Source organism: Scophthalmus maximus, chromosome 15 (assembly GCF_022379125.1).
Source record: "Scophthalmus maximus strain ysfricsl-2021 chromosome 15, ASM2237912v1, whole genome shotgun sequence".
Lineage (NCBI taxonomy): Eukaryota > Metazoa > Chordata > Actinopteri > Pleuronectiformes > Scophthalmidae > Scophthalmus > Scophthalmus maximus.
Window position 1 is genome coordinate 16,626,567 of NC_061529.1, and position 23,477 is coordinate 16,650,043.

At 43.4% G+C, this 23,477-nt stretch overlaps 1 protein-coding gene across 3 annotated transcripts in view; it reads right to left on the reverse strand.

Annotated features, from left to right (window-relative positions):
• The window catches only part of lrfn5a (leucine rich repeat and fibronectin type III domain containing 5a), a 140,797-nt gene that overhangs the window by 21,192 nt on the left and 96,128 nt on the right, over positions 1-23,477 (reverse strand). For all 3 annotated transcript variants that reach the window (XM_035611073.2, XM_035611074.2, XM_035611075.2), the window contains one exon: positions 2,336-2,560. In XM_035611073.2, coding sequence (XP_035466966.2) covers positions 2,336-2,532 — 197 coding nt within the window. In that variant the 5' untranslated portion in view covers positions 2,533-2,560. The remainder of the gene's footprint in view (positions 1-2,335; positions 2,561-23,477) is intronic.

Genomic DNA, 23,477 nt, shown 5'->3' on the forward strand with positions numbered 1-23,477 from the left:
TATTTCATGGGGAAACTGTTTCAGCATTTCAAAAGCGGAATCCGCTCTAAAACAGAATTCACATATGCCTTTCCTTTTATCCCAGCGCAGATCATTCAATATTAGTGAGCGTGGACATCTCTCTCTAAAGGCTGCAAAACCAAAGGAGTGGAACACTTAACTGCGACGCCATCAGCAGACAGCCTTGGGCCGCTCCCGCCGACTACCAACCGACTGCAACTCACTCTGCGGCCTTGAAGAGTGCACTTTTTTTTCTTTTCCTTTTTAAAAATACTCAAATGAGTTTCACTGCGTTCTGGGAGCCAGAGGATAAGGGAGTGTGATGTCACTCTGTCCAAAAAATCCGGAGACTTTCACCAGAGAAGCTCGTCGCTTTCGTGATCAGTCTCTGCTTTCCGATTAAGTTGTCTGTTGTCACCCATTAAAGCTGAACTGTCCAAGAACTAGTACAGTTAGTTCTTCAAGTAAGAACAGAGTGATGTATATTGGTTTTCAATAAAATGAGTGAATTATGGATACTTTATACGTATGATAACCTTTTATCTTCTACATGAAAAAGCGACTGTGTACTGTGTCTTATTGGAGATTTCCTGGCTACGCTAATTAACCTGCCCTTAAGGCACGGCACAAATATTCATTCTGTTACGTCTTTTGAGAATTATTCCCACAGATGTCAAAATTTGGTGGAAATATTTTGAGAAGACAGGATGAAGAACCATTTTTTTTATCGACGCACAGCAGTGGAAAAAAATAAGAGCAAAATATGAGCTATATGTAGCTTAGTTCTACATATTCACGCTGATCTACTGATTATTTCGGGTTTTTCCTTTACATTCACAGTTCGCTGGATAGGAGGAAGGAGGAACTATCTTATTCTTATTCTATAGTCAATGGCCCGAATTTTCGACCAGTCACCGACAGCGTCTGGTTGTTAACATTCTGATTAGTCAAAGATCCAAAATGAACGGCTAGTAGGCCGCTAACAACAACAGTAGTATAAATGATCATACAAGTCATTCAATGTTGGATTTATCATCATGGGCGTGTGGAACAAAGTCTTCAAAAAAGACACTGAGTTCCAGGCCGAACTACAAATCTTCTGAAAGGACCACGATCGCACGGAAGCCCTGGTTGGAACAGCGCAAGTGTTAGCCTCTCGCCAAAACAAACTGTAAGTCGCTTGCATAAAGTGTTCAAATGTAATTAAAGCTTTTATAACACAAGGTTGTGGCCGTTGTAAATGACAGAGATGACCTGAGGGGGTTAAGTGCAGTATGCTACACCGACAGAAGCCACAGATGTGAAAAGCACTTTTGCTGTTACTGTTTCATTAGTAACAGTGGTAATATAATATAAGGTTTCTGTTAGCTACGGGGACTATTGTACTGGCAAGATTGAAAACAGGCAGCAATTTTTTTTTGTGGCAGCATGTAGAATTGGTACCTTTTATTGTAACAGGAACACTCCCGGCAGAAGTAACCTTCATGCTAGTGAATAGCACCAGGCCTATTGATAGGTAATTTAGCGGCAGGGGCACAGCATTAGCAGGTGGTCAGACTGAAATTTTTGTGCTCATTCAGACTAAAATGCAGCCGCAAGAGTTTTCAAAATAAAAAATGGGACGAAAAAGTTTCCAAAAAGCCCTATGTTCCCTCAACCCTGTGTTCCCTCAGCCCTATGTTCCATCAACCCTGTGTTCCCTCAGCCCTATGTTTCCTCAACCCTATGTTTCCTCAACCCTGAGTTCCCTCAACACTGTGTTCCATCAGCCCCATGTTCCCTCAGCCCTTTGTTCCCTCAGCCCTATGTTTCCTCAACCCTATGTCCCCTCAACTCTATGTTCCCTCAACCCTGAGTTCCCTCATCCTTATGTTCCCTAAGCCCTTTGTTCCTTCAACCCTATGTTCCCTAAGCCCTATGTTTCCTCAACCCCATGTTCCCTCAACCCTGAGTTCCCTCATCCTTATGTTCCCTCAGCCCTATGTTCTCTCAGCTCTATGTTTCCTCAACCCTATGTTCCCTAAGCCCTATGTTCCCTAATTTCTATGAAATTTCCCCCCATCAAAATTAGGCACTCTGTCCCTAACCCTTACCCACCGAATACAAGATCAAATATCCAAAACATTAAATGCGACCGGGGGTGGTGGGGGAAATTTTGTAGAAATGAGGTAACATAAGTCTGAGGGGAAATAGGGATGACCCCTGTAAATGTCGCAAAAGGGATGATTTAAGACTAAAAGGCATTAGTGTGGATGGATCCCGAGAAACAGAAATTGCCGGAGGTCAGTAATCCTAATCCTGGCGTTGCTGAATGTATCAGTGGTGCGACCGTTACCTGGTGACAAAGTTGTCAGCCAGCCGCAGCTCCACGGTATGCCTGTCAATGTTCGGCGGCACAAACAGGAGGCCTTTCTTGGCGCAGAGGGTTGCCAGGTTGGGCGACAGGATCTGGCACACGCAGCGCTTCGGGCAGATCTGTGCCCGCACTGCCATGGCAACTGCCAGCATCACACACAGCAACAGCCTCTCCATGGTTACCACCCCCGCCTGGGCACAACACCTGAAACGCAAGACGGACGGAGGGACAAAGAGAGAGGGAAATGGAGAAGTTAATGATATTGGACTTCTTATCATTAAATGGAGCATACATTGGAAAAACAAAACATTTATTTTTACATGGATTTTGAAGGTCTTCCCATTGATTCTGTCGTCAGTCTGCAGTGCAAGAGAAACTGTGCCTGAGCACCTGTCATCCCCTTTGCTTTCTTCTATGAGCTGTACAGTATGTGCCTGTCATTACTGAGAGAGCTGTATTGAAAGTCGAATGTATACACGGTGCGGTAGATAGAATGATAAGTGCAGTATAGAGTGTGGGGGGGGGGGACTTGCATTTTTACACCAGCCTGAAGTAATGCACTGTGTTAGTATGCATCAGTGTGTTAGTATCACTTTGTGCATATCAATACAACTCCTTATACACACTAATTACACTTGGCGACTGCACTGAATCCGACTCTGATGAAAATATTAATGACCAGACTTGACTAGATGAGAGTCGCAACGGCGACTTTCAGGCATCGCTAATCAATCCACAGGAGATGTCTAATAGGGCAATCATCATACACACACACACACACACACACACACACACATTGTGAGGATACTCACTGACATAATGCTTTCCTTAGCCCCTTACCCTAACCCTTACAATAATAAATAAATTCATACCTTAACGACACACACACACACACACACACACACACACACACACACACACACACACAGTCAGTCATCATTAGTAAGCAGCAGTACTTGTAGTTAATTAGGAAAGGTTTAAAAGAGGGAGAGAGAGCAGGGAGAGAGGAAATGCTCATTAAGGCCAACCTTGATTGGGGTGTGAAGGACATGGGAGAATCAGGATTAAAGGGATCACGGTGCAAACGCACTCACACGCACACACACACGGTCAGGGTGAAACAGGAGATGAGTTCTTTTTTTAAAACGTCATTTGTGAACTTTTCTCACGCCGGATCGTGTAAAAAACAAAACAAGGTGTGAGCTGCAGAACGGTGAGAAGAGGAGAGAGTGAAGACGTGCGGTGTGAAGAAGGGTAAGGAGTACCACAGCACCTCCGTAACTGCGTGTGTTCAGACTCAAGACAAGATATATCGTTAGGCTGCAGTTCAACCACAATTACAAATAAAAGCATCACGTTAAAAACTATTTAGGGATAAATAATGATTTGAATGCACTACGCAACCACGATGAAAGCAAAACAGCAGATAGCAGTTAGGGAATAATGCATGGTAAGTTCCAGAGGAGTTTATTTATGAATACACATCTGCTGTGTAAATGAGTCTTTATGGCCCAAAAAGAAACTGCAGGAGTCATGTAAGTTGTTCTGGCAGGAACATGTCAGTGCAGTGGTGAAGCTCATTGTGCTTTTCATAGATTCGGAACAACAACAGCTCTGTAGCAGAAAGGAACGAGCGATAAGAGGGTTTTCATATGTAATAATTAGTATACATGCATGGATGGACTACTGAGCAAGCCTTATCTGTTACAGACCCAGGGGCCCATAAGGGTCACAGCCCCCCCCCCCCCCCCACCCCCGGTCCTTTATCTCATAATCCATCCATTCATCCATGTATTAGTTAGTTATGGTCTTTATTTTTGAAATAAGATAAATATAGAATATCACAAGCCCCATCCTCTCATTCTGACCCCGAAAGAAACGGCGACCCAGCGAACCTGATGGAGCTGTCGTGACGAGTGTCAGATGAACATGTACGATGATGACGTCTTTGGAGAATCAATGTAGCATCTGTTTCAGTCGTTAACACATTTCCCGCGTCTATGTGAACTAAGTCTGTGATAAAACTCTGCTTCCTATTCAGATCGAATCAAAAGCGCTCCTCAGGTCTGACTGAGAGGCCGCTCACCTTCCTCTACTCTGGCCTGTGCAGGTCATATCCAATTGCTCTGCGCAATTACCGCGGCGTTTTTTTTTTCCTTTTCTTTTGCTCTCCATCTGGTTGCAAAGAAAGACGAGCACACAGAGACGAGCGTGGCGCCACTTGCACTACACGGAGAGAGAAAAAGACGAAGCGGGACCGAGCTCGTGACCCCTGCGACACGGAAAGCAGATATCAGCTCATTAATTAGGGGTGGTGGTGGTGGTGGGGATCAGAGAGGGAGCTAATTAAAATGAGTGCTGAGGTGTGAACGGAAAATGGGGAGAGGGACGAGGTAGGATAGATGAGGCCGGAGTTGTGCTGTCACCAGGAAAAGACACATTCAACGTTCAACTATATAGGAGAAGATGTTTGGACTATTTGTCACACGCACACACACACACACACACACACATGTAGAAATGAAAATCACACCACGGCCGAGATCAGTTTCCACACAAATTGACACGCGGGGGGAGGGGGGGGGGGGGGGGATTACGGGTGAGGAAAAGACAAATTTAAGCTCTGTCTGTGATGGCGTGTCAAATACGATCCGGTTACAAACGTGCGGCGCCTGCTTTATCCACTCCCTTTGAAAGCCTTCCACTAGGACCCCCCCCCCCCCCCCCCCCCCCGAGGGTCCCACAGAGCCGGCGTCACCCGCGGCCCGCTCGGCGCCGAACAACCGGCTTCTTGGACAGCTCAAAATGGATTCTCCACACACACTCCGTATACTGAGACGGATCTTGGGCTGCATTCAAATCTCACGGGGGGATAACCAGCGGAGGGACTTGGCAGCTGAAAGCGACGGCCTGGAAGTACTCTCCCCGTTCGAACTCTTTTGAAGCTGCCAAGGAGCCCTGATTGAAGATTTTTCTGGAGACTTGTTGCTCCCAGTCGGCTTTTTCACACTTAATACGCATCATTTCAGCCACTGATACATTTGGGCTCAAGTGTGTTTGCGACAAACAGATTAGTATTAAGAGCAAGCGCAAAAGACACAAGCACTTTCATTTCATTTTCCTGTCCACAAATTCTTCTTTGATGTGCGACGGAGTATTAAGGGCCATTGTAATGGGGGGGGGGGGAGATACGGAGAAAAACAGAGAATTTCTGACAAAAAAAACTCTGATTTTCTCTGAGAAAAGAAAGACGCAGACACTTGAGGCTATGACACGGAGACAAATTATTGATACGGTGCAAATTACAACTGTATCTGACAGCGTATTGATAAGGCAGGTCGTAACGGAACAGCGTTCTTATTGCCTGGACGTCCTGTAATGCATGGTTTTTGTTTGTTTTGACTGATTACATTTTTTTATAATATACATATATATATATATATATATATATATATATATATATATATATATATATATATATATATATATATATATATATATATATAAATATATAAATATATGCTTAACAACCCCAGAGGGTTTAAGTGTTTTTTTAAAGGAATTTGTTAGCAAGCAGTAGCTCACCAGTGGTTCATGTCATAACAAACTGTGTTAAGAGCATATTTTCTTAAAATCATCATTGGGGTTCCCAAAGTTTCCCTAAAACACTAAATATAGCAGTGTGTACACGTGTACAGCATATAATGTCTGGAATATTTCCATTTGATGATGCGGTGAAATCATATAGATTCTGGGTTCTTGGGTTTGAATATTTCTCTAAAGTCAATACTGAAGTTTTAACTAGGTGACAATAAAGCATTTTTTTTCTGGTAATATGCACATCTGGAATCTGAGGTGGAAGGAAGGAACGAACCTTTCACAATAACGGGACCGATGGGACTCTGTTGCCACCGACGCGGATGTGTGCGGATGTGTGCGGATGTGTGCCCTAGAGTCAAGGGGACGGCTCCGTCCTCCTAAAGTGTCGTCCAGGGGGTTTGCAGGGCTCTCGGCTGAGCGCCGTCAGGTAGCGTCCTGTGGTACTCGCAGGCCGTTGAAATAGATTAGTCACGTCGGATTCAGGGAAACACTTCATGTGCAAAATTGCCCTCCAAACAGTCCCGGACCGCCCGGGCTCTTGTTGAGGAGGGCGATGCCGTTTTCGACGGCAAACACCCTGCTGGAGACCCACAACCTCCGCAGATTCGAGTCGGAGGGGGGAAACCAGATCATTGCAGAGGTTGGATTTCATAATCGCCTCTCCTGCTTTTCAGATCACTGTACAGATATTGTGAAAGTGGTGCAAATACAGAAGCTTATGCAGATCTCGCCTTCGTTCGTCAGATTCCTGGCTGGTTGCAGCAGAACATAGAAAGTGAGATTATTCTAATGCATATCTGCGTGATTTCATTCGACATGCAGCATTTGCTCGAGCGGGTTCCACGCGGCTATTGTGGAGAGATTACGTTCATATTTGAACTTTGACTTAATATTGGATACGTTTGTATATAATTGTCGACTGAATGTGGATTGTGGCAGATTCCTGCGTAGATACGTGTGCATGGGTCTCGCTTTGATAATCCTATACATCAGCAGAGGGGCTTTTATGGTATCTAACTCAAAAATGTCTGTGATCCACTGGTTAATAAAAAATGAATCACTCAACCGTTTCAATTTGAGGGTTCAGTTAACCTGAATTGTTTTGTGGTTCTGTCTCGTCCATGTTTGAGATTGAATCATCCTTTTTTACAGACGGGTTGGGGTTTAAACCAGTAAGAGAATTGTCAAATTCAGCGAACCTGTTTGAGTTATTTCTCGACCTTCTCGCCACAAGCTCACGATCTGTTTACTTGGCCACGACCCTTCACCTACGCTCACAGTGTTTTTGACGTCTGTTCAGATTTGCCCTAATTTATTTTTTGGTGTGTAGCCATAGGGCTAGTTAAATTATTTTTGTGTCATTCATTATGGAAAAAAGTTTGACCAATAACACACATTAGATTGAATTCATCTGTGAGTGCGAGTGTTTTATTCTGTGTTTGTGTCTTATATGATAGAATACGAAGCATTTGGGACGCACACAAACAAACAAACAAAAGTTACAATCCGCTGTTGATTTCACTAATGAATCCACCTCAGTTTTAAAGGAAGATGTTCTCGAGGCATTGCACACGTGTTTCGAGAATCTGGCCTGGACAAAGCTCGTGCGGAAGTCGTATAGTTTAGATTGTGCGCACAGCATTTTAATTCAAAGCGTGCAAATTATAGTGCATTATACGGTTGCTGCTGGAAAACCTTTTTATCCCTTGTTTTTTGATTTTGTTTGAATTAATAGTTCATGTGGTCTTCTGTGCCTGCAGGCAAGTACCTTGGTTGTTCGTCCCAGCATCTAATGCATGACAACAACAGCAAAAAACACAAGTGCCCGGGCCACTTAAGCTGCCTCGCTGTTCTCCAGCCTCCGCTCGCAGTCCCGGCGTGTCCACTGGGGTAAACCTTATGCTTAATCTAATGGCTTTCACCACTTGAACAACAGGGGTCAGCAGCTGCCTAAATACATCACAATTACTCTTTATTCAATTAGCTCACTCGGGGCCCGCCGCGCTGAGCACGGACACGACCACGCGCGCCGGCAGACTCTTAAAAACCCCACAATGTGGTCCGATGAGCACATGACCCACCAGCGGCGGCGAGCACCCAAACGCAGACGAACGAAATGAAAAAAACCCAAAAAAAACCAAAACGAAAACGACACAAAGACCGGAATGTGTCGGTGTCAGTGCTTTGCGTTCGCTTCGTTACACTTCATCCCCTTCACTCTCACTGAGCTGCGAGTCAGTTTTTGAACTGCGTTGTGGCTCAGAAATCCTTCTTTCGACCCCCCGCCTCCCCTCCCCTCCATCACTCCATCTCCCCCGTCCTGAGCCGAATTAGACTTAATGGATGAAATCAGACCAATCGGAGGCAGATGCAGCCAGACGGAGGATTTGTAGGAGTACACGAGCTGCCAGGAATACGAGATGCCAAGGTCAGCCCGGTAGCAGTGGAATGAGAGAATGCACAGATGGACACACACACAAATGAAAATAATACACACAAAAATAACCCACTTAAACTCTTAAACACAAATGCAAACATACTGTATATCTATAATGTACACAAAAAGCAGTATACAGTTCTACTAGTCGAGTATTGATTTTAGCATCATGCATTATGAGAAGCGGTGGAAGGATTAAAGGAGAACGAGAGAGGAAGACGTGTAATAGGAGATCTTGGCAGCGAGAGTCTCGCCGTTGTACTTTAAGTGCCTGATTCATGACGGCGCTGCGTAATCTCTGGTCTATACAAAGCTATTTCCTGCACCATTGCATCACAGCACTATTTTTCACAACAAGCCCGGAGTGCATCCATCACCGGCTATCAGATGATATCATGTTCACAAGACAATTTCCAAGCCGCAACGTGACTATCACGATCCCTCCAAAGACGCGCGGGGAGTGCACACATCAGTGCGGCTGTGGAGAGCATCCGATGTGAAATGGTTCCTCATGTAGCACTTACTACGAGTAGTAGATAAGTTAGGACCAGGCTCTAGGTTCGGAGGAGCAGTTCGTAGTTAACTAATAATAATACCACAGACCAAAAAGCAAGTTTAAATGCCGGCTTGTTCATATAAAAGAGTAGAAAGAATTTAGAACAGGCAGAAAAATAGTAAATGGTACCAAATAACACAGTTTACATACAAAATTCACATAACATAGACACAATCTTTGCATTCAAAGGCGATCTATTCAAGTTTGACCCTTTTCTTGAAATGAAAATTATATATTTTCTTATTTTTCTTAACACTATTTTTCTTATTTTCAGTTTGACTCAATCTTTTTGGTTTCAAGAATAACTTTCAACTCAAATTCAATTGAAGCTTCTCTTTGATTTGCTATTTAGTTCCTCTTATCTTGAGTTTACTCAGTTTTAAATTCAAATTTTAATCTCAGTTAGTCATAAGCTCTTCTTGCAACTTAGTTAGGGCTATTCTAGAATCTTTGTTATTTCCCCATTGACATGCTACGTCAGTGAGCCACTGAAACGAAGCATTCGCATTATCAAACCAATGTGGCAGTTCGTCGCGACATAGGTTACATGGAAATAACACAAGGAATGAAACATATACAAACAAATATAACATTCACAGTTCAACAGAATGAAACGGTTATGGTGAATTATATTCAACACACAGTTCACCCTTAATCAGTCTCTCTTCAACAGGTGCAAAATGTTGCTAGCGACACGTTGTGCAGTCCATGCAAATTCCGCGTGCTGTGACGCAGAAGGACAAAAAAAGGTTGTCGGCTTAAAGTGAGTCCGCTCTTACCGAGATCCCAAGTCCGTCAAACTCCATTTGCATCCAAGAATTGCTGCAGACCAGTCCTAGCGCAACCGGGACCGCGATTCCCCGTAAAACTTCATGACATTATGCATATCGGGCGTCAATTACCATGGCAACGGTTGCAGAGTCAGTGTGGACATTAATGTGCGGAGATGAATGGATTCAGTGAACTTCCTGTTAGTCTGGATTCTATGCCAGCATCTCACTGTACCCAACAACTGTAAAAGTTCTGACGACAACCGATGGTTGATGTTTGCGCTGCCCCTGTTTTCCAGCCAGCGAGCGAATGCAGGCTGACCGTGACGAGTAGAATATACACAGATACTGTTTTTCTACTTGTAGAAATCCAAGCCGCAACGCTCCACACAAAGTAGCGGTACCTAAAGCTGTGGCATGTTTAATGCGTAGCTGGTAAGCGATGGGCATTGTGTGCAGAGCCGTGAGTACAGCTCCGGGGCAGAGCACTGATCCTCCGCAACTCCCCCTTCAGGTTAACGGGCTTCGTGTCTGTCGGGGCGTCTGTTTTTCTAAGCTGGGTGCACAAAACAGATGGTATAAAGGAGCACTCGCCACAGCTCCGGCCTCTGCTACAGTACGGTATGAGACGACCGAATCCCTTTTTCAAATGCAGTGCTCTTTTGACTTGTTTGGATTTTGCCATTCATTCTTCTCTTGCTGACTACAAGCCTTACACTTCTTGCTTTCAAATGGAGGCCAACGATAGAGTAAGCGTGAAAGCATTTACATGTAACGGAGAACTTGGAAAAACACTGATCGAAGCGAAGGAAGGTCCACTCCCTTTTAATCCACTCATTTTTTTATCCCTACTCTTGATTGATAAAGTTTTATCCTGAGCATAAAAATACATTATCCTGTGTTGGCTCTTGGAGGAGCAGGGACTGGAAGAGCTGCTAACAAATGTTAGAATTGTACACACAGTGTAACACGCAGTGAAAATCCTGTGGCTGTTAGTGGCTAATAACCAGTTCAGAAAAAAACAAAACACTCCAAACGTCGACTTTGGCCGGAACAGGGAAAGATGAGAAGCCGACAGTGTAATTTGCACTTTCAAAACATCAGAAACGATTTACCATTAGGTGCTATCACAAAATCCATGGAGTGATGACATGACGCCCGGCGTTCTCCGCTGCTGCGGTGGATTACACTTTCAATCCACACCAAGCTCTGCCTGGAAATGCGCCGGCACGTCGGCCTCTCAGCAAGGTTTCGCTGCGATTACGGCTCTGTCATACACCAAAAACAAACAACTGCATGGTTACAAAAAATGCCTGCTGCAAAACCAAATAGGTGTGAAAGTGCCTCTAGACACGTTGGCTGGCACGGTGCAGCACGTTTGTCTTTCAGCGCTAACGCTGAACTGAACAGGCCTCGATGTTCTCCTCGAATTCTTCCTCATATCTGAACAGAGAATGGGGCAGCAGCCTATGGAACACAGTAACATAAAGAAAACCCCAAAAACATAAATCTATCCGGTCGTTACGAATACATATTGTTCCGAAGGACAGTTACGCTTGGGAAAGCACAATGCAAATGCACACAGGTGGAAACACATACGTACACATATTTTGCTTTCAACTTGGCTTAAGTCCATTCAAAGACCGGACCTGCCAAATATGCTCTGCTTCACAATTCTGCATCTTCCCGTCTCGTTCACATAAGCGAACGCCCACGTGCACCCACGCGCTCACACCCTCTCCCACTCAGTCTCAGGATACTTTGACTTCGACAGAAGGGGAATAGGAATCCTGGACAGACTATTTGGAAAGGATAGCCTACATGTTGTACGTGTCATGATTAGTCTCTGATTACAAACTCTATCCAATGTTATGGCTGAGATCACACACATTCTCTGTACACCACTAACTAGTATTCAGAAAGAATTCCACCCCTGCAGGCTGCAACTGGTTCCCATTCTTTTAAATATGCAAAGACATTTAATTTATTTTTCTTTCTCCCATGTATTTATATCAAACGATATACAATATGACACGACATATCTCTCCCACCAGTTGATGGCCGCCCACCCTGAGTCTGGTTCAGGTTTCTACCTGTGAAAAGGGATTTTATTCCCCCCCGTTGTGCTCGCTCATTGTGCTCTAAATACAAATGAAATACAATTGAATTGGATGCCTTCCAGCAGTAACAGACTGTTTTTTTCCCCATTTCACATATTCTGCATATGGCACTAAAAATACCATGTACTGTAAATGCATTTGTATTCAACCTATTTTAAGTCTTTTCTTTTTTTTTAGGAACCAAGTGAGCGTGCAATTAGGAACAAACTAAACTAAACCATAAGGGATGATAGCCTAGTTCGTATGAATATTTGATAATCAGTATGTGCTGAAGCTCACACACACAATAAAAAAAGCTAAGGATTTAGGGAAGTTAAGGAAAACTGATTTGAGAAAATGAAAATGTGAAAAAATATGAGTGGGCTAAACTGAGATGACAAAAAAGAAAATCTAAAAAAAAAGGATAAAACACTCCTAGAGACACAGAAATGGTATATTTTTCATACCGGGCTCTCTGGGGTGAAAAAAAGTATTAATCATGAACTAGGAAGGAATAATGAATATTTTATTTAAGCAGTCTAAATTGGGTCAGGCTGTTTTATATTAAAATATATGAGAGACAGATAGTGACAGTAATGGAATGAAATACAGTAGTAGGGAAAAGAGATCACATAAGACTGACACCGACTTGGACAAGAGATGACACCTTTTCCATTCAAGTGTCCACAAGATCTTAAGTTTTGAAATGTCACTTTTAGGTAGCCGATTAAAAAGGAATGCCTGACAGAATTACTTTAAATCATTATGTAAACATCAACAAAGCAATTTAAAAAAAAAGAGTAATTGGTCAAAGACTGCTGCACATTTGTGAGTGGATGAATCAAAAGCATTAGCTCAGGAACATTGTGAACGTGAACAATTTGTTTCTCGAAGCCCAATATTCTCCTTTTGTTTCTGATTTGGTCTCCACCACCTCTGGAGAGGCCTTTAGCCTTAGCTGATAAATGCTCCTCTATGTTTACTAGCTACCGCAGTTGCTAACTTTGTTTTTCATCTGTTTAGTACATTTGGTTTTTAGAGGGTTTTTTTTCCCTGTAGCGTCTTCATAGTTCAATAGAAATTTGGAAATGGAAAATGCTTTACATCTAGCGTCAGTTCCTTTTGAGATGTTCAAACCATGTACTAACCGATTTTTTGGGGATGATCGTTCTAGTTAATAAGATGAAATTGTTGGCTAACATTTGCTTATACACATCCAGAAACGAAAACGTCAGTGTGAGAGCTGGGGGAATGAAGCAAAACATTAAAGGTGAAGAGCTTGCCAATGGAAACTCGCTTTAAATCGCCATAAACAGCAGTAGATATATGATAATTTTATGTTGGCTGAAGCAAAGCCTCTCACATGACACACTGTCCTATCACAAATAGTTTTTGTTATATTTTTGTGTTTCTCCGCAGAATCTGCTGTCGCATATTCTTATAGTGCTCAGACGAGGATTCCTAATGGACAACCAAGGATTGACTTTCACTGAGAGGGACTATTCCCTCTTCCATAATTTTAACAGCAACAATCTAAATTTGAGACGTGACATCACATTTGATCTCAAAAAATATCATCGGAAAACAGTGTAACAGGGAGGAATAAAGCATGCATTTTTTTGTACATTAATCATTTATTCTCTCCTTGTGGTTATTTTGAGGAACTGCAGTGTCTCCAGACAGCCTGTCGGGATCATCCACTCCCCCCCACTCTGCCGTGCTGCAAAACTGTGTGGGGAGCTTAACATGTCACACTGTGTGACACCGAGTAACAAACCCAAAGCATACATCGTTGCTGATACGCGCTTGAAATTCATAATTAATTAGGACTTTGTGTATGTTGGCACAGCTGTGTTACCCTGGAAATGTCTCTGCCACGGCAATAAAGCACATTTGATTTGAATGGATGGAGAGCGAGAGCGGGAAAGAGGGAGATGGAGAGAAGTGGGAGGATGACAAACGCTTTCCATCATCATCCTCGAGGCAAGAGGAGGCTGCATGCTTACATAAGAACACACACACACACACACACACAAAACCAAACACAAATCTGCGTCTACACATACGCGCACAGATACACACAGACGTTTGTTCAACTATCCTTGTTAGCACATTGCATTGACTTCCATTCTGTGTGGACGCCAAAAAACAATACAAAACAAAAATGAAACTGGTCCCAGAAAAGGTCCCAGAGAGGTGACAAAAATGTGAATATATATTTATACACACACACACAAATGTTTTGTCTTTTTGCATGCAAATAAATGAATTGGGGCTGGCCCTGCAGAGCAAAGGATTGTGGGAGGCCATGGCGAACACATAATGGTATTTGCTTGTAATGGCACATTGTTAAATTACATGTGCGTTAGCGAGTGGTGTCTGAAAATAGCCCGAGTCAGAGCTACCGGGAACATGGAAGCATAAATCTTTGTCTCCCTCTCATCTCCGGTGCCTGTCTTTCTCTCATCTTATTTTCTACTGTACCGCACCGCCGCCTTTGACAGCGCAGATACGAGGCAGAGTGTGAGGGAGCGAGGTACTGCGCTTGAAATGGTAATCAGGCAGCCATCTTTCATTTCCCAAACAATTATGAATAAAACAGGAAGATTCTCACAGGGAAACCAGAGCATGGAAAATCTCACTGCTGCCTTGCCCCTCACACCTCCACCATTGACTTTTTTTTTTCCTGTTAGTGCAGGAGCAATCGAACAGCCAACAAGCAGACAAGACATCCATCCTCAACAGCCCCTCTGGTTCTGACTGTTGCCTTGAATGTGAATTATTTGAATGTCCTATTTTTGGCAGACTAGATTTCCACATGGAAGACGATACAGCCAGACGTTTAATTTGTACAGACGAAGGCAATGGTCTTTGAGAAATGGGGAGATGGAAATGGAATTTGAAACTATATAAAAACTTGTTACTATGGCATATTTAACTCCCTGAATACAAAGAAAAGAATTTACTGTAATCTATCCTTTGATAGTTAGGGTTAGGGTTAAAATATGTAACGAGTTTCCCTTTCCACAGTCAGTGCAGGTACATCTGGGGACAGGTGCTAAAAATGAGCGACTTATTAAGTTAATAGGAAAAAAAAGAAAAGCTTGCCTCGTCAAGGCTCACAGCAAAAGCGGTATCTACCAAGTTTGTGCTGAATCCCGCCTGCCTGGCAAAGACACTGCAAACTTAAAGTAAAGGCCTGTTTTAACGGGACAGCGGCAGGATTTCTATTGGTGCTGCTGATGGTCATTGTGTTTGTGAGAGAAAGAGAGTGTGAGAGAGCGACAGTGGGTCAAAGAGCACCGCACACAGCTCTACAATGAAGCCATTGCACAAAATACTATACGTCAGAGATCATTTATGTTTGTTTATGTGTAAAAAAATCATTTTTTGTTACTCTGTGGCATTTCCTGCTCCCCCCCCTCCCCCGCTATTGTGATGTAGCCTCAACACTCAACATTGAAAAACAACTCTTACATCTCTTAAGATTACAAATATCATAACCTTTAAATGAACAGTCATTAATAATGGAGGCCCTTTTTTTTAAATTAGCATATTTGCTTGTTTTCCAAATCGTAGGTTCCTGGTGAGGTTGACTTTTTTTCTCATTTGCACATGACTCAGTAATTACCATCATTATTGTTTAATTTAAAGTCATTACTTTGTAATTAATGGGCAGTGGCCTAATTTACCTTAAATTCCCTCGGTGTGTGTGTGTGTGTGTGTTTGTGTGTGTGTGTGTCACTCAGAACACGGTATTGGCAGGTTCATCAATAGTCAGAGCTCAGCATCGACGATTGTGTCTGTTTAATTAGTATTTCACCTCATTCTTCTTCCCAGTGAATTCCTCCTCTACTCTCCCTTTTCTACCCGACAAAGAGAGACAGACGGCACATGTAGAATAGGGATGAAAGGAGCATAATTAGGTAATTAATTACTTAGATAACACTTTACCATCCTTAAAACATCCAACACACTCTGTTAGTCCCTTTCAGATTTCTTCCCTGCCCATTGTTTCATTGCAGGTGCAAAAGGAAACTTCTCTGGGACCCAATTCAAAAAACTGTGTAAAGGGAACTCCAGAGAAGGGATGGTGGCAGGCCCAACCGAAGCACCAGTGAGGCATTTAAAAACAATAACACGTAGCTTTTTACAGTGCAGGAGGAAGAACAGACCACAAGTTTCACTGAACTATTCAATGGTATTGTTCTTTTTTTCCCCCTTGGTCTATACTTTACCATGACCACTGATATTCACTGTTAAGGGAAACCTAATGTTAAAGAAGAGATGGTGTTTTAATTGAGGAAATAAGAACACAAAATGACACTAAAACACATGAAATTAAGTGAACATTTGTCAGTTGTTTGTGTTTTTCATCTTTCTCCTCCCTCTTTTCACCAGACACATCGGTCTCTCCTGGCTAATGTACCGCTCCTGTTCTGTTGTTTTTTTTGTCGAGTTACCATGTTATCTTTAGCTTTTTCAAATTGATCTTATTTTATTTTCCACGACAGATTATGTGCATCACCTTGTAGGATCTTGACTTCAGGTTTTCTGAGAATGTAAAGATCTATATCACGGCTCACAGACAGTTAATGCATGGTGCAGGTTACTTTTAAGTGTATTACGGTTTCTCATCAGCGCCATAGAAACCCAACATGAGATCTCCTTAACAGCCTGCACTCACACTAAGTGCTGCTTCGTAAAAAGAGTAAAAAGAGTAACAAAAAAAAAAAAGAAAAGAAAAGAAAAGAAGAAGAGATTATAAAACGCAGTCATAAAACTGTCACTCTCAACTTCTAAGATGTATTCCTGTCGGGAAACTGGTCCCAGATGCCTGGTTAGTAAGAAAAGAAAAAAAGGAGGAAAGGTTAATTTGCTAACTAAAGGTCTAAAATATGAATGAAAAAAGCCAGAGCCAAAATAAAAACAAGCACAGACCGATTTGGTGCTTGAATAGACCGTTGCCTCCTCCTTGGGACCTGCTCCTAATGTATCCTGCTAAGTTAAGACTTTTTCATATGTCCGTCCCCCCCCCCCCCCCCCGCAGGGTCCAGCTGGAGGACGCGCTGTCAACACGGGCAAGTTTGAAACCGACTATGGCAACTGCTGGTCCCGAGCCAAACCCACAGAGATGTTTACTCCCTGAAAAGGAGCAGAAAAAAAGCCGCCCCCCTCGACCGTGTGATATTCAACCGAGGCTGCTCAATAAGAAATGAGGTACAGCGAGCGGGCGGGCGGAGGGCCGGTGGACACAAGGAGACAGGTGGAGCTGTGGCGTGCGGGCAGGACGTCGCGAGTGTATCGGTGAGCGTCTGTGTTTGTGTGTGTGTGTGTGTGTGTGTGTGTGTGTGTTTGTGTGTGTGTGTGTGTGTGTGTGTGTGCGGCCTGGGTTGAATAATTCAAAGTGATCCAAACATGAGCGCACTCTTTCATTATTTACGCGCCGCACATTGAACACACGCGCACGCTAAGAGGCAGAAATGCCAAATTTAATGCAGAGCGAGAAAGTAAAGGTAAATCACAGCGGGACACACTGCGGGTAACAGAGAGCGGACCATGTGGAGAAAATATATTAAACTTGTATAAACCCTGTGTTTTCTTTGCTCCCCATGTCCCATCGTGTCACAGCGATAAAAATAGTCAAGAGTACATAAAAGTGAACGGGGGGGGGGTTGTGGTCGGGTCAACTGCTGTTTTCCAGTACTCTATATCCCCTAAGCAGAAACTACTCGTGCCATTACTTCGAATCAAACGCCATTCATGTGCACATGCAAGTGAGCATCAGACGTCCTCCCCTCCCTCCTGGCAGAGAGCAGCAAAGTTGTACTAAGCAGCTCCCCCCCGTGTCAGTGTGTGCTCAGTTGTATGAATGTAAAGCAGCTGCACGGCGGAGAAAGGGAATAAATGAATTTATTAACGACAATAAGGGAGAAAAAGAATATCTTTATTTATGCAGCACTTTCCTCAAACTGCATGTGCGCTCGAGAAAATACTTCAAAACAGATTCAATCAACCGCAAATGCGATGAAAGCAAGAAATAAGGAAGGCGGAGACCAATACATGGAAAAGAACAAACCATTTTCACTGTATTGCCTCTGAGAATGTTACTTTCATATTTTCTTTTATGTAAAATCCATTGGAACGTGAGGGTAGTCTTTGTCTTGTGGGTAGCTATTGAAGAAAAAAAAAATACACACACAAAAATCAATTTTTGGAAATAACTCAACGAAAAGATAATAAGGATTCGTTAACAGCTTGGACTAGCTTCCTCCTCCAAAGTGTTTGAGCTCTGATGACGTGTGACAAAAAAAACTATCCTCAATTTACTGAGGCAGTGAACCAGTTTAGAGAATAGAATCCCTGTGAATGTGATTCCCGCTACTCAGGTGCCGGGTCATCTTCTGTTGTTCTGCTGTTCCTTTGACTTATACCTGCAGTATATGTTGCTTAAACAACTCATCCATATTGTCATAATGCATGTTTCCTTTGAGGCCTTCACTGCAGACCGATTATCGACGCCGGTATTCACATATGGTTATCGTATCGGACATCCTTTAAGCCGATTTGCCGATAAGATAGTTTCATTTCAAAACGTGCTACGTTGGCTCTGATGCAGCCGCAGTCACTTCTCTCTGGACTTTAGCAAATGCCCCATCCATTTTTTTTTTTCAACTTCATAATAATGCTGCTGATGGCTCTTGCACTTGTTTTTGTTAAGGTCATGCTGAAAGGTTCTGTTAAGAGTTTGTGTTATTCAAATTTTTGACGCCTTTCGACAATTTTACTGCAGACAAATATTGGTTTCAAATATCGGTTATCAGCCTCTTAGATTAGTAACAATCGGTATCGGCCCAGAAAAAGCCATATCGGTCGACCCCTAGTTCTTACTCAGCTCTTTAACTGGCCTCAGGTCATTTTGGTATTTAAAGTTGTGACTCTAACCGTTCTCAGAAATGACGGTTAGTAACGTCTTCTTAAAATGTATCTGTTTAAATTGTTGTTGTTTTTTTAAAATTGATATTAACTGAAATATTTTTTTTCTCAGTTCCAATATTGTTTCATTTCTTTGTTCTACTGCTTTATTTATTACTGTGGACTGAACACTACACTGCCTTGCCCACAGCCATTAGCTGAAGCAGAGGCTCGCTAGTATAAATACACTTGTCTTTACCTTGTTGAGGACATGGGCAATGTAGCAAAGCTGACACAAATAAATTATTGATCTGAGAAATTCAATTGCCCACCACCACTCTACAGTGCAGTGCATGATAACGTGAGATACAGCTCATTTTGTCCGGGGATATTCATAATTCATTGCAGTTCACGTGAGTCAATCAGTTGTAATGCACACAGATTGGTTCATTAAGAAAACTTGAAAGTGGAGCGAGGATTCAAAATGGCAGTTCCGTCCAAACATTGGCCGTAAAACCGCGAAGCTGCTCAACTGAGACTAAATGATTTGTGAGTTTTTGTTTGTTTGTTTTTGACGTGTTTGACGTTTCACACATAAAATTTTTTCTTTCGCTCCCTTACAAAACACATTTTGACAGATTGAAAACTTCATCAGCATCTTCCGACAGGATGCGTCCCCTCGTCTGATATTTATGTACGATGTGCGAAATTTTGTCATCATTTTCTGCCAACTTGCCATTTGTGGCAGACGTCAAGTGACGTAAGTGAGTGCAGTCAGTCGTTTAGCGGCACTTTGGTAAACCTGACACATATGGGAAGATATTAACAAATGTCAATGCGATGTTGCCATGCCAGGGACTCATCGATAGCCACCGACTTATCAGCACTATATCTAGGTTAAATACAGATCACTCGTGTATGTGTGTGGGTCTGTGTGCATTTGTTTGCATGTGTGCACACATACACGAGTGAACACAAATAACAAACACAATAAGTAGGCTAAATACGGCTTGTACTGTACCTGTGAGTGTGTGTGTGTTTGTGTGTATTAGCCGTCACATTAAAATAGTGTGATCACTTCAAAATACCATGCGTGACTAATCTAAATTTGTCCATCAAAAGCTACTTCTCGCAATCATTTACTGCCAACCGTGTGTGTGTGTGTGTGTGCGTGTGAATTAAACCCTGTGATATAAATACTCCTGTTTAAATGTGACAAAGAGTCATTAACAATGTCTCTAAATTTCATAATTTACAGACATCAACATAATAATTAGAGGTGTGATATTTATCTTGTAATGTAATTGTTTAGCAAGTGTATTAACCCTCGTATTATGCTCAGTTTTCAGACCCTTCGGTTCAAATTGACCCGGGACATTATTTGGGTTGTTTGCTCAATCACATTTAACAATTTAAGTGTCATTTGTTTTTTATGGGGGGATAAAGTTATAATGTATGTGAAAAAATTCACTATAATAAAGACTTTGGTGGCATGAATTAATTATGTAGGAGAAAGTTGAAATTAAACAGTTTAGTTTATAATTTTGAACTGATATTGTCAATAAATGTTCACCTTTATCTTATTTTTAATAAGATAAAGTCGTAAAGCAAATACAGATGAGGAACAATGATTGAAACACCAGAACCAAACTTAGATTGCTTTAGTGACTGCTAAGACACATCTGTATATAGCTATATATATATAGCTATATATATGCATATAGATAGATCTACATCTATGTTCTGCATGTTCCCACACTACAGAGGGTAAAGCAGGAGCAGATAGCTTCTCTGTGCCTGAGTCGTAACAATGTTGCAGGTGCACTGTGTACTGTGTGTGTGTGTGTGTGTGTGTGTGTGTGTGTGTGTGTGTGTGTGTGTATGTATGTGTGTGTGTGTGTGTATGTGTGTGTGTGTGTGTGTGTGTGTGTGTGTGTGTGTGTGTATGTATGTATGTGTGTGTGTTTGGGGGTGAGTGAGTGTGTTTGTATGCCTCATTGTGTACATGGGTCAAATTGACCCGAACAGTGTATAAAGCACATGAATGTGTGGTGCATTGTAGCATGTGTACTATTTTCTTTTTCATGTTCTTCTCAGAAAATAAGCCAAGGCCATGGAGTTTCAGGTTGAAAAAAACTGAACTTGTACAAAAAAAAAATTGTAAATTAAAGTTGAAAGTTGAAACACCACACAAGGAGCGTTGAATATTAACATCTGAATATGTAACAGTTCTGTAGATCACTTTACAAATTGTGTAGAACCTAATGTCCTAATGCATTTTTTTAAAATTCATTTATTTTTGCATCAAAGCCTCCAGTGCTCTTCTTTTTTTTTACCCCGTTTTGTTCAGCAAGGCAGCCAGGTTTTATCGTCAGCTGTACGTACACAACGCCGCTCCCTACGGGACGAGAACGCCAGGGATAGAATCATATTCGAAATACCAAAAGAATGCAGATTCAAGTGGAGCTTAAAACTCAGCCGGTCGACCGCAATTACCGACGCACCGTGTCCCTGAGCGCGGCTAGCTGGATTCACCTGGCCTACACAAAGGAGCTGAAATTGTCTGGAGTGCCGCAATAAAATTTGAGTGCTGTAAAGTCACAGCATGGTTATTTTTTATGGCGCTTGAATTCAAGATAACGGCTGTTGTATTACTACAGCCGAGCTACTCAAAAGACGCTGCGTTTCAGTTCTGAGTCGGGGACTCGCCGCATGACGTCCATAGCTGCGGCTGAGCCGACTGTTAATGATGTGCAGAAGCATGGAGGAGCTGTCCGTGGTGCTGCATATACAGCTAATGCTCAGCACAGGGGTGTCAACCTGCTGAATGGGCCTTCTTAGCCTGCATGTTTCTGTTGCATTTACTTTAATGGGGAAGAACAAGGTAAGTCCACATCGCCACCCAGTTTCATAATGGATATAAATGCAGGCTAACCAACCGGCATCAGGTGACATGGATGACTGCTTTTAGGACAAACCACCCGTGAGCCAGCAGCATTTCAATGCCACAATATGCTTTCCTAAGAAACACCGTGAGAGAAAAGATATTTGCCTGTATATGAAATTGTGTAAAAGAAAATATATATATGAGTGAAAGGTGACAAAACGTGTTTGACTTCAACATCTACTACGGCGTTTGCTCCACTGAAGAGGCATATGAAAAGGCGATAAGGACACTCTAGCGTTCCTCAAATTAATATATGAAGCTAACATAAATGTCATGAAGTCAGATATGTATGTTAATAATTGCATTTAAAAAGTGGCACATTCGCTCCTCATGTACCAAATTCTAGGAATACCAATGGTTTGTTGTTACTGGCTGTTCCAGAGAGAGTACTGGTTTCAAGCAGGCAATGTCCTATTTTCATATCTCCCAGGAAGACGACATTGTCCCTTCTTCACATTATCTGCAACTTAACAAATATCTATGGCCCCAATTTTTACACAATGCTGACATTCCCCAGGTCTGGACAACCCATCTGGTGCCTGGTCCCGCTGGAGTCGTATTTATGACGTACCTGGACCACTGCTTGCGGCCGTGGTGACAGAGTTCCAGTGTCATCTGTCTTTGGTACTATCGCACGAGTCACTTTAAGGCCGGCACCCCAGCTGCACTTAGATGAGGCTGGAGACTTTTCCAGAGGATGCAGCTCCTGGGCCTGGTGGTGGATTCCCAGGAGACACACTCTCACACTTTAGATTTGGGGGGGAGGGATCACATTTGTGTCTCTACCTCCTGAGCCTCATGGCATCACATAGTACAGACTACTGTAAATAAGCCCTGTGCAAAGATGCCTCTGCGATCTGGGACCGGGCTCGAGCAGTCCCCTCCACAGTGGCCACGATGTTTGCCCACAGGCAGTCATAGTTAGCGCTATATGCTGATGGGAGAGCGAGTACAAACAGTGTCTACATACTGCATAGGCCTTATCTCATTATTATTCCAGAGCGGCACATGAAGACAAAAAAGTGTGATAATAACTCTAATTAAAGCTGCGAGCAGCGATGATCGGGCCCTCGCACTCTTGCCGTCGGGGACGCGCCGGCAGCCGCTCTCCACGCGTCCGCCGGGTCTCGCGACGGCCGGTCGGGACGCGCCGATTTCTCTTCCCCACCCTAGGGAAGCGGGCTCCGGAAACCGTCCAGTGGCAAGAAGCGGCCCATGTCGCGGAGTGGACGTCCCCAACCCCCCCTTGCCCGGCTCCCCGGGGGTCCTAAAAATAGGCGGCGAAGTGTACGTACACTTCAAAATACCTTAGAGCTGAGGTCAGGGTATTCCAACTGGACAAAGGCAAGGTGGTCTTTTCCACCCGGCCAGCACAGTCCTCCTCAGTGGGGGGAACATGTCCACTCGGTGGAAGTGCAACCTACCCCAGGGGTACCCCCCGGCACCCCTCGGGCCCTCCTCCCAAAGTCGGCAAGTGAGTTTTGGGCCGATTGGACTCTTGGCCCCCGGGGGCCCCCGGAGGCCCCTTGTGCCCAAGCCCCCGGTGTCGGCAAGTGAGTTCTGGGCTAATTGGACTTTTGGCCCCCGGGGGCCCCTGGTACTCCCGGGCCCCCCTCAGGCCTCTCCCCCCGATGTCGGCAAGTGAGTTCTGGGCTAATTGGACTTTTGGCCCCCGGGGGCCCCTGGTACTCCCGGGCCCCCCTCAGGCCTCTCCCCCCGATGTCGGCAAGTGAGTTCTGGGCTAATTGGACTTTTGGCCCCCGGGGGCCCCTGGTACTCCCGGGCCCCCCTCAGGCC